Source organism: Rana temporaria, chromosome 2, assembly GCF_905171775.1.
Source record: "Rana temporaria chromosome 2, aRanTem1.1, whole genome shotgun sequence".
Lineage (NCBI taxonomy): Eukaryota > Metazoa > Chordata > Amphibia > Anura > Ranidae > Rana > Rana temporaria.
In genome coordinates, this window is record NC_053490.1 from 176,822,427 (window position 1) to 176,834,977 (window position 12,551).

The following is a 12,551-nucleotide window of genomic DNA, read 5'->3' on the forward strand; positions in this document are numbered from 1 at the left end:
GAGCATTGTTTAAAAAAAAGCTGGGAGGTGAGCCTGGTCATTATGCAGAAAAAAACTCAGACTTTGCTGGTTACACCCTGTTGCCCAGTTATTCTGAATGGTATGGATCATGGTGTGTAGTTAAGCACAACATGGAAAGCAGATAGTGATATCCACTGTGCATTTTGAAAGAGCCACTTATTTTCAAAACTCATACTTTTGTTATTACCTCAAAGGCAAGTTTGAAGCTATCAGTTTCACATTTTTATTGTGTTCATTTCAAATAAGTTCATTGCATGAAGTATATGAGTGGACCATGAAACAATATATGAGTGGAACGTGAAAGAATAACACTTCATTGAAAAAGTCGCTAGAATACAATTTCCAGCTATGCCACCATGATTTTTTTTTTAAAGTGGAAGTTAACTTCCATGCATGACTTGTACCTATAGGTAATGTATATATTTCCTAAACGTTTAGGAGATATTTACTGTACATGCAGCCAGTGACATCACTGGCACATGCACTCTTAAGGAACGGCAACTCGCTCGTGACATTTCTTCAGAGCTCCATGCTGTGACTGGCAGCTACCACACGCATGCGTGGGAGTGACATCATTGCGTCTCTGGCCAGTCACAGAGCCAGATTCAGGACAGTACGCAAGCCCGAATGCAAGATGGGAGCAACCTACAACAATGAGCAAGCTCTTCAGGGAGTTTGTTCCACATTTTTAAAGCTCTAACTGTGGAGAAGCCTTTTCCGTAATTGAAGGTTATTTTTTTTTCATTCTAGATTTAAAGAGTGCTCCCCTCTCCTCCGTGATGACCTTAAAGTGAATAACTCTACATCAAGTTCACTATATGGACCACTTATGTATTTATACATGTTCATACCCCCCTCTGATTTCTCAAGAGAGAATACATTCAGTTTAGCTAATCTTTCCTCCTAGATGAGCTTTTCCATGCCTCTTAATAGTTTGTATACATTTTCTCTAGTTCCCCAGTATCCTTTTTGTGAACTGGTGCCCAAAACGGGATTGCATATTCCTAGGTGAGGAATTACTAGTGATTTGCACAAGGGCAAAATATCTCTCTCTCTCTCTGCAGTCCATACTTCTTCTAATATAAAAAAAATGATTTACCTCCCTTTGGAAATCATGGTTTGGCATTGTATGCGATTATTAAGCTTAAGATCTACTAGAACACCCAGATCCTTCTCCACCATTGATTCCTCCAGTTGTACACCCCTAGTATGTCTGATAGTTATCACTTATGGCATGACTTGAATGTAGCTGTTTTGGGAAACTGTTAAATCAATGGGTTTAGTTCCATTTTAAATAATTACATACTTTGATATGAAGAAAATAGATGTGAATATAAAGCCAGGCAGAAGCTGGAAAACAGTAATATAAAGTGTAATAAAGAGTTTCTGTACTGCATTTACATCTGAGCTGATAGCCAGTGTCCCAGATAGCAAGCAATTGTGCTGGAAGTTTGAAAATGACTTTCCAAGCTATTGCTTGACTTGTCAGGCTTCACAACTGTGTTGCACAATTTCAGCAAGTTCACATTACATGACTCTAGATCAATTTTCTTTGCAAACATTCTGCACTTCTGCTGCAAGTTCTGGTTCAGTTATGTTGTGCAATAGTCATCACACCACAGGGGGCGCTGCGGCTAAATTTCCATGCTGTAAACTTGCAGAGCTCTTGCTGTAGGCTCATAAATTGCAACTTTGCTCTTGCTGGAGACTTGCTATGCAAATTTGCTACAAATTTGAATAATTTCAACTATATTCAATTGCTCTGCAAGAGTATAACATGCCGGTGAAAATGTGCAGCAAGTTAACAGACTTACAATTCAACACGGCCCCAAATGCATGGCAAGTTATCCTTTCTATCTGGGGTGATATGCAGCACCCTTTAGAATCTCTAGTGAAGGTCAGCTTTATGCAGTCTGGAGGAGGATTCTCAGGATTATTTGTTGAATATAATTGGGACGTAGGCCTCATTTTCCTGCCAATGTGTGTTCTTAAAGCCAACCTCTACTTTAGAAACTATATTTACTATTCTTCATCAAAGTAAAATAGTATGTGAAACACAAATAAGTCTGCCCTTGCTCATGTGGAGCCTTGACATTTGTTTATATTCTCATCATCATCAAGTTTTAGTTAGTCTCCTGCAATGGGTGTTTTGTATTAACTGAGCACCAAAAATAGATAGTCGTGACATTTGTAGCTTAGCCTCCTAAAAACAAAGTAAAATATGTTAAAGTTATCTTATCATAAGTCTATTTTTACTGAAAGGAAAAAAAAAATCACTTTTCAAAGCTTGATTATTTTTCTTGTATCTAATAGTAGGAATCCATACCATATTTAGCAATAGAGCAGAAGATTATATATCCTTTGTAATCCTTGGAATGAAATGTATTGTGCATTGAAAGCTAGGAACGATCAAACAATTTACATTGATAACATAGCATTTGATGTATTTTAGTTTTTACAGACAATAAAGGTTAGCTTTAACAAGACCTGATAAAACTATGCACCCCATGTATGACTTCTGAAAGAGTATTGTGATGATGAATGCTGTTCTCTTTTCCTATCACCTCTACATGAAAGCATTTAATTTAAAACCTCAGAAACAGTGTGAGGGCATTAGATAGAATGTACTGAAATGTGTCTGATCTTATTTAGTTTCAGATGTCACATGATAGTTAGCCATATGTTCAGTTTTAGAAAGGATATGCTGTGTAATTGTGTTAGAGGTATAGTACATTTTCTGGGAAGACTTCCTGCTTCCACTAAAGGTTTTTGTGGTTCTAAGAAATATCACAAAAAATTTAGGGTGTTTTTTTATTTTTTTAAGCACATTTAATGCATTAAACATTGGGAAGGAATTGTGAAATATTAGAGTTTTAAAATATGCTAAATAAAATGGAGCATTTTTTACCCCTGCAATATGCTTTCAAATATACATACTTATAATAACCTCATATCCTTTGGCAAAGGTATGTTAGCTTTCAACATAGAACAATCAAGGCTTTTGGTTTTTGGTGCAGCGATCCCTCCCTACCATAACACCACTGTCATTTACCAACTTGCTAACTCTCACACAAACCCTACTAATCTCTTCTATGTAGAGATTCTCTTTATCAAAGATTTGCCAAAACAATCTAAAAGAGCTTTTGTCTTTAAATGTATTTTTTTCATTGTAAAGAAAGGTACCGTATATACTCGAGTATAAGCCAAGTTTTTCAGCACATTTTTTTGTGCTGAAAATGCCCCCCTCGGCTTATACTCGAGTCACCTTTTTGCGCCTGATCTCCCAGACGTTGGGGACCCGGTACTGGCCGGCCGTAGGTCCCCTGGACCCCAAACATGGCTCACATGTAGCCCCACTCTTCCTCTACAAGTGTGCAAGGTTAAGCTCCATAAGAGTACATAAAACACAAGAAAGCACTAAATAGTGTAATCCCGTTTTAATAAATAAAAAAAAACCTTCAAACAATATTCCCCCGCTCCAAATGCACGTATCAGAGCTGTCGGACTACGCTTTCCATCCAATGGACAGTGAGGAGGGATGATATAGTCTGCACATTCACGCCGAGTAGCCGCGCCCTCTGTTGAAGTCGACAAGTGACGAAACCGGTCAGGGCATGGCTACTACTGCGTAATCGTAAACTCGGAAGTGACGAATGCGCTCCACCGCTAGCTGGCCCAAACCAGGATGGAACTCTAACGCCGCGTACAGCAACACAGACGCTTCTTTGGACCGGATGTTAGCGGTGAATACATTCCTTACTACATGTTCATTACCAGCTGATAAATTGTACGTGCATTTGGAGCGGGGGAATATTGTTTGAAGGTTTTTTTTATTTATTAAAATGGGATTACACTATTTAGTGCTTTCTTGTGTTTTATGTACACTTATGGAGCTTAACCCATGCTGCCCCTGCTATTGCTGACGGATGTTCAAGTGAGAGTGAGAGTTCTTGATATTGCATAAGGCCCACATTATTCATCTTTCTGTTGAGTTTGTACCCCGGAGGGGAGAGTGCCTCACTTGTGGTGAAGATTGGGAGCAGGTGTAGGATGCATCACTGACCATTTACTAGAAGCACTCATCACTTTAGAATTTACTGTTGCAACGTCATCATTCAAATGCTTTATGTGTAGTTGGACATTTATCCAATTTCAGCGCTGTTTTATCATTTGGACTATTTTAGCTCCAGGTATTGATACTTTTTTTATATACGGTACACATGTTCAGTTTTTCTTTAATCAACCAGCAGGTTGAACAAAAGGAAAAATGACAGATCCCTGTATCAACACAATGGTGTGTGATGTAAGGATCTCTTCCACTGTTCTATTGTATTCTGACAGTGGGTACTCAACATGACCATTCAACAGAAACCGGTCATTCCTGTTAAACCGGACAACTTTTAGCACGTCTGTACCAGGCTTACATTTTACTTTTTCAGCTGACATGAGACTCAGAGACGTGTCATTTGTTAGCAAGTCCAAATAATATGGAAATACTAGGGTGACATATTTGAAGATGTGCAGCTAGATGTTAAAATGCACAAATTTGTGTTTAGCTTCATTACCTAAATCAGTATTCTCTGTTAGATAACCTCTATTCATAGTAAGATACATAAAACATTTACTTTAGTAAAGGACAATGAAGGCAAGGCATAAAAAGTAAACATAAACTCTGATGGCCAATTGGGTTGGGGAGGGGGTGGGCAGGTTTTTCTGCTAAGACCATAAGGAGCTGTAAACACTTAAAAGCAAGTTTAACCACTTAAGGACTGGAAGGATTTGCCCCCTTAATGACCAGGCCATTTTTTATGGCACTGCGTCGCTTTAATTGACATCTGTGCGGTTGTGCGATGCTGTATCCAAACAAAATGTATGTCCTTTTCCTTTCACAAACAGAGCTTTCTTTTGGTGGTATTTGATCACCTCTGTGGTTTTCAGTTTTTATGCTATAATTTAAAAACAAATTTTGAAAAAAATAACTATATTTTTTTACTTTTTGCTATAATAAATATCCCCAATTTTTTTTAACCCCTTCCCTACCGGCGCATTGTAAAATGACACAGGCAGGAACCCTCCCTCAATACGGGTGGACGTCATATGACGTCCTGTGTTCCGATCTAGGGCGCGCGCGCACGCCAGCAGCACCGCTTGTGACCCGGGGCGGGTGCCCGGCGGCCGCGATTGCAGTTGGGCACCCGCGATTGCCGGTGATCACGGCAGGAGTGTGTATCTGTGTGTGTAAACACACAGATCCACCTCCTGTCAGCGGTGAGGAGACCAATGTCTGTTCCCAGTACAGAGGAACACACATCGGTCTCCTCCCCTTGTGAGTCCCCTCCCCCTACAGTTAGAACACACCTTAGGGAACATATTAACCCCTTCAGCGCCCCCTAGTGGTTAACCCCTTCCCTGCCAGTCACATTTACACAGTAATCAATGCATATTTATAGCACTAATCGCTGTATAAATGTGAATGGTCCCAAAAACATGTCAAAAGTGTCCGATGTGTTCGCAGCAATGTCACGGTCACAATAAAAAATCGCAAAACGCCGCCGAATACTAGTAAAAAAATTAATAAAAAAAAAATGCCATAAATCTATCACCTATTTTGTAGACGCTATAACTTTTGCGCAAACCAATCAATATACGATTATTGTGATTTTTTTTACCAAAAATATGTAGAAGAATACGTATCGCCCTAAACTGAGGAAAAAAATGTTTTTTTAAAAAAAAAATGATATTTATTAAATAAAAAAGTAAAAAAAATGTTTCTTTTTTTCAATTGTTGCTGTTCTTTTGTTTATAGCGCCAAAAATAAAAACCGCAGAGATGATCAAATACCACCAAACGAAAGCTCTATTTGTGGGGGGAAAAAACATAAAGATTTAGTTTGGGTACAGTGTTGCATGACCACGCAATTGTCATTCAAAGTGCAACAGCGCTGAAAACTAAAAATTGGTCTGGGCAGGAAGGGGGTGAAAATGCCCTGTATGGAAGGGGTTAAACAACTAATTTCTTTATCAGTTTAGGCCAATATGTATTCTTCTACATATTTTTGGTAAAAAAAATCGCAATAAGCGTATATTCTTTGGTTTGCGCAAAAGCTATAGCGTCTACAAAATAGGGGATAGATTTATGACATTTTATTTATTTATTTTTACTAGTAATGGCAGCAATCTGCAATTTTTAGCAGGACTGCGACATTGCGGCGGACAGGTCAGACACTCTTTTGGGACCATTCACATTTATACAGTGTTCAGTACTATAAAAATGCACTGATTACTGTGTAAATGTCACTGGCAGTGAAGGGGTTAACACTAGGGGGTGATCAAGGGTTAACTGTGTTCCCTCATATGTGTTTCTAACTGTGGGGGTGGGACTGACTGAAGGAGGAGACAGATCGCTGTTTCTAATTACTAGGAACAGCAGATCTGTCTCGGGCTGAGGGGGTTGCTGAAACATGTTACATGTTCCTCCCTTATTACGGATATCACATATAACATGTTCTAAAGGTGGAATTAGCCTTTAAAGGGGTTGTAAAGGTTTGTTTTTTATTTTCTAAATAGGTTCCTTTAAGCTAGTGCATTGTTGGTTCACTTATCTTTTCCTTCGATTTCCCTTCTAAATGTTTTTTTTTCTTTTTCTGAATTTCTCACTTCCTGTTTCTCCCCAGTAAGCTTTCCACCATCATCCCAGCCGTCAAAAGTCATTTAGAACAGCTTACTGAACAGCTTACTGAGGAGAAACAGAAAGTGAGAAATTCAGACAAAGAAAACAAAGAAAAAAAACATTTAGAAGGAAAATTGAAGGAAAAGGTAAGAGAACCAACAATGTACTACCTTAAAGGGGTTGTAAAGGTAAATGTTTTTTCACCTTAATGCATCCTATGTTTTCTTTGTCTGAATGTGTAAAGTGTGCAGCTGTTTTTTGCCAAAAAATATATATATATTTATTTTACACATATCTGTACAGACACAAATGAGAGAAAATGGATTTGTTTTGTCTTTTACTTATTGCTGTATTTGTTACAATGATGCTGCATTTCAGTGTGTTGTCAGGCAGTCTATATTAGGACATCATTACCAAATGTTTTCATATAGTCCTGACCTTACTTGTTGCTCTATGGCTATGTTTCTTTTCATTAGGCATAGGGGTTCTTTTTTTGTGTGCACTATTGCTATAACCCCCTTTTTTGGACTTTTTTTGAAACAAGTCACTTATTTGTTTGTGTACTAGGGTCCTAAAATTCTGCTGTATAGGGACAAGATGATTACGGCTTATGTCAACTGCATAGCCAATGACTTTGTGGAATTTTGGGCCTACAAACTGGACCAATTGCCCAACCAGGCCCAGATTTCCATGCAAGTTTTTTCTTTCATCAACCATAATATTGCTGATTTTCCAGTTTATAGGTTGTCAACTTACAGGTATCTGATTTATATCAATTATTGGTGGCCTGAATTTTGATTGGTCTGCTTTTTTTTTTCTAACACAAAGTCAGTTGTTGCAGTACATCACACACTGACAACAGTCTCAGCACAGCAAAAGACTATTTCCTTCTCTCCTAGTCAAGCCTTTTGCACTGAACTGTACCTGATCAAAGGACATTTAGTGTGACACTATTTATTCCCTATATTGTTTTTCACCTACATCAGGATATTGTTATTAGGAAGGATATTCACTCTGCAATTTCTTCATCTTGCACATATTGATTGATACCTCATGTTGTTTAGTGTGTGTACTTGGTATCATTGGCACTTATTGTATCTACAGCAGAAAATGTTGGTATCAGCGCAACACCTAATTTTTTAATTTTCACTATTGGTTTTGTACACCGTTTTTTGTGTATGCAGCTATATCATTTGGGGATTTTTGTTGTGTGTTTTTTCTTGTGATTTATTTAAGTAGTAGCGCTGTAGTACCATTTTTTCTTTTTTCTTTTAAGCATAGGAAGTTTACTTCCTCTTTAACAAGCAAAAGTGAAAAAACACTCAAAAAAGCCTGACAGATACAAAGCTTATGGTAAAATTATTTAATTAATGGTCCCTAAAGACTTCCAGATAAAACCCTGTCTAAATACAAAGTCCATTCCTCTCTCCTTGCTTTGAGTGACAGGTTATTTACATATCTAGCTTGGACATGTTTATCATATGTTATGTTATGTTTATCATAATATGAGGTGATCCACAGGTTATTGTATATTACCAGGATGTGTTATGTGGGGGAGGGGTGGATTTCTTACTTTTTATACTGTGGATCACCTCATATTATGATAAACATAACATAACATATGATAAACATGTCCAAGCTAGATATGTAAATAACCTGTCACTCAAAGAAAGGAGAGAGGAATGGACTTTGTATTTAGACAGGGTTTTATCTGGAAGTCTGTTAATTTTCACTGAACAATAAAAGAGGATTGCTCAGCTGGATTAACTATGTGTGGCAAGACTGGGCACAGATGATAGGAAATCTTATACTCTACATTGTGGGGTTTACATCCACTTTAAAGGAGTTGTACAGGAAAGAGTTTTTTCACCTTAATGCATTCTATGCATTAAGGTAAAAAAACTTCAGAGTATACCACCCCCCCATTATACTTACCTGACCCCTCGAAAGTCCCGCGTTCGGTCCCGACATCCTCTTCGCCGCTCAGCCTGGCCACTGATTGGCTAGAGTGGATAAATTGAAAGCAGCGCAGCCATTGGCTGGCACAGCTGTCATTCACATCCAGTGACGCGGCGTGCCAAGGGGTGGGGCCGAGTGATACAGTGAGCGGCTATGGCCGCTCACTGTATCACGGGAGCGTGACCACAAGGACTACACACAATGTGAGCTGTCTTGCATGAATGTGTGTAGTTCTTGCAGGGAGGACCAGAGACAGCCACCGAGGGACCCCAGAAGACGTGGATCTGAGCCACTCTGTGCAAAACGAGCTGCACAGTGGAGGTAAGTATAACATGTTTGTTATTTAAAAAAAAATAAAAAAAATTGTTTACTACCCCTTTAATAATTACTCTGCTCAATCATGATTTCATCCTAACCATTTTTATACTGGGCTCCAAAACCTGCAGTGATAGTGACTGCTTAAGTTATTTTGTGGATAAACAATGTGCTGTATTTAAAACAGAATATAAGTATATACAGTAGATAGTGTTCATATATGTGTGATTTGCACTCAACATATTTTTAAAAGGTTTTAATAAATTCCTAAGTATTTGGGAAATCCATTATTGGTTGTTGTGATGCTACAAATGTGTACAGTTTTCCACAAAAACAATTTTCATAATTGTGTGTTTGTCTAGGAAGGTAAAGAAAGTTAACTGGCACCGGTAAAATTCATTTATTGTTTATACAAAAACATACCAAATCTTTCCATTAAAATATGTTATAATACCAATTTTAATTGAATGTGTTTTAATAGCTTACAGTTTTGCTATATATAATTTTTTATTCATATCTACTGTATATTGTGTTTTCCTTAGTTGAACAGTTGCAGTTATTTTTGCACTTTTAGGAATATCTTTGCAATTTCTTGCTATTAAACTATTTTTTTTTTTATCTTCAGGAAGAATTATCATGAACATCATGATCTCAACAGTCCTGGTTTATCTACTTCTGAGTACCTCAGCAACATGTACTACATTTGATACTATACTGATGAAATCATGTGAAAATTTGTGTCTGTGTGATGAAAAAGATGGTTCCTTATTTGTGAATTGTGAAGAAAAAGGCATCACACAATTATCAGAAATCGAAGTACCACAGTCCCAATACCTAGAGCTTAACCTATTAAACAATGATTTGTATAAATTGCATTTAAATGAGTTTTTGGAATTCAGCAATTTAATTTCTTTACACCTTGGATTTAATAACATTGTGGAGATTGAACCAGGCGCATTTAATGATCTACGCATGCTGAAGAAACTTCATATTAATCACAACTCACTGGAGACACTCAGAGAAAATACTTTTCTTGGACTTGAGAATCTGGAATTTCTCCAAGCAGATAATAACTTTATTACTACTATTGAAGCAAATACATTCAGCAAGCTTAACAGACTGAAAGTTCTTATCCTAAATGATAATGCCATTACCTTTTTGCCAGCAAATATTTTTCGCTTTGTACCTTTGACTCATTTGGACTTAAGGGGAAATCAGCTACAAACTCTTTCTTATGTTGGATTCTTAGAGCACATTGGCAGAATAATAGAACTTCAGTTGGAGGACAATAAATGGGTTTGTAACTGTGAATTATTACAACTAAAAATCTGGCTGGAAAATATGCCTCAGCAGTCTTCAATAGGTGATGTTATATGCTATAATCCTCTAGATCTTAAGGGTACTACTCTACGAAAATTGAAGAAAGAGATGTTCTGCATTACAACTCCTAGTAGTGACCTAGAGGAACCCTCAGTACCTTTATCACTGTTAGGTACATCTTCCATTAGTGATGGTCAGATACCAACAAAGTTAACCTTCCTTCCAAAGATTCCAACTAAAGAGACCTATGTATTCCCAAAGGCTTCTACTGTATCTCCTGGAATGTACTGTCCTATTCCATGCCATTGTTCTAACACTGGTTTCTCTGGTACTTTGATTCATTGTCAAGAACGGAATATTGAAAGTATGTCTGACCTTGAACCACCTTCTGTAAATCCAAGAAAGCTAATTTTGGCAGGAAATATTATTCACAGAATTTATAAAAATGATTTTACTGAATATGGAACATTAGAAATGCTTCATTTAGGCAACAATCAAATTGAAATAGTTGAAGAACTGTCTTTTGAGAATTTGACTAAATTACAGAAGATGTACTTGAATGGAAACCACCTGAGAAGTTTAAACCCTGGGATATTTAAGGGTCTGATGGCCATTGAGTACTTATATTTGGAATACAATGCTATTAAGGAAATTATAACTGGAACTTTTTCCGTAATGCCAAAAATGAAAGCCCTCTACCTAAATAATAATTTTCTAAAAACATTACCAGAAAATGTATTTTTAGGAGTTCCATTAACAAAACTTAATCTTAAATCTAACCAGTTTGTAAGCATCCCCGTGAGTAAAGTTTTAGAAGATCTGAATTTGCTGACCCAAATTGAAATTCAAGACAATCCATGGAATTGTACATGCAGTTTACTCGGATTAAAAAAATGGATCCAAAACCATAAACTACTTGTTGTCAGTGAGATTTTATGCCATTCTCCTAGAGAGCTGGCAAAAATTGAATTGAAATCTCTTGACAAAGAAGATTTGTGTCCTGAATTATTAAATAGTCCAGTGTTCCCTACTCAAAGTTACAATAACCTTACTCCACCTTTCACAGCTGCAAATCAAGTTGATACTATATTAAAATCGCTATCAGATTACATACCCCTTTCCGTGTTAATCCTTGGTCTTCTAATTCTTTTAATAACAGTTGTACTTTGCTCTGCTGGAATAATCGTTCTCGTGTTGCATAGGAGGCAACGCTACAGGAAGAAACAGGAAAATGGACAAATAAGAGAAGCCAGCCCTGTTCACATTCAGTACAGTATGTATGGCCATAAAACAACTCACCACACCACAGAAAGACCAGCATCAACTATTTCTGAACAAAGAATAGTAAATCCAGTTGTTCAGGTGTATCAAACGCCTCCATTCACACCAAAACATTTAGAAAAAGAGGAAGATATAGAACTTAATGATCCAAAGAGAATTTGCAGAGGACTTTTAGAAAGGGAAAATAATTCACAGCAAGGAGATTCAAATGTAAAATTAAGAGCAAGTGATCCAACGGCAGAATTTTTATCCTTCCAAGATGCAAGTTACCTTTATAGAAACTTGATTGAAAAAGAAAGAGAAATCCAACAACTTGGAATTGCTGAATATTTAAGAAAAAGCATGGCACATTTGCAACCAGATATTGAGGTACATTATCCAAGGACCCGGGAGGAAGTAAAATTAATGGAAACAATTATGTATACCAGACCAAGGAAGGTTTTAGTTGAACAAACCAAAAATGAATATTTTGAACTTAAAGCTAATCTCCATGCAGAACCTGACTACTTAGAAGTTTTAGAACAGCAAACATGAACTTCAGTCAATATTAACACTTATAGAATACTTCCTTTTAAACTCCGCTATGACAATATGAAGTGCCTTAGTGAATTGTCTTAAATTCAGACACTAAACAAAACACACTCATAAAACCATTTGGAAGCTCAGGGATATGTACATATCTGGAGATATGCTTGTGTTTTAAGATGAATATTTGATGTTGTAAAGAAACTGTATATAAGAAAGCTCTTAATTATTTTACCACTTTATTTATATTTTGTAAAATAAACCACAAATCTCTCTGAATATTGACTTTACCAGTAAAATATGTTAGAATTACCTACTGCCAATGTAACCATTGAAGGGATAAAGTCTACCAAAATTACAAGTGTTGCTTATAACATCAATGATGAATTGTGGCATGCTTGTGTTTTGAGTTTCTTCTGTACATACATGGGTTTATTTACTAAAGCTGGAGAGTGCAAAAT

The 12,551-nt window shown here is 37.0% G+C and overlaps 1 protein-coding gene across 1 annotated transcript in view; it reads left to right on the forward strand.

The window, feature by feature from the left end:
* The window catches only part of SLITRK6 (SLIT and NTRK like family member 6), a 79,349-nt gene extending 67,227 nt beyond the window's left edge, over positions 1-12,122 (forward strand). Inside the window, exon 2 of the mRNA XM_040336090.1 lies at positions 9,590-12,122. Within this exon, the coding sequence (XP_040192024.1) occupies positions 9,601-12,099 (2,499 nt within the window). The 5' untranslated portion in view covers positions 9,590-9,600 and the 3' untranslated portion in view covers positions 12,100-12,122. The remainder of the gene's footprint in view (positions 1-9,589) is intronic.
* Positions 12,123-12,551: the final 429 nt, after the last annotated feature.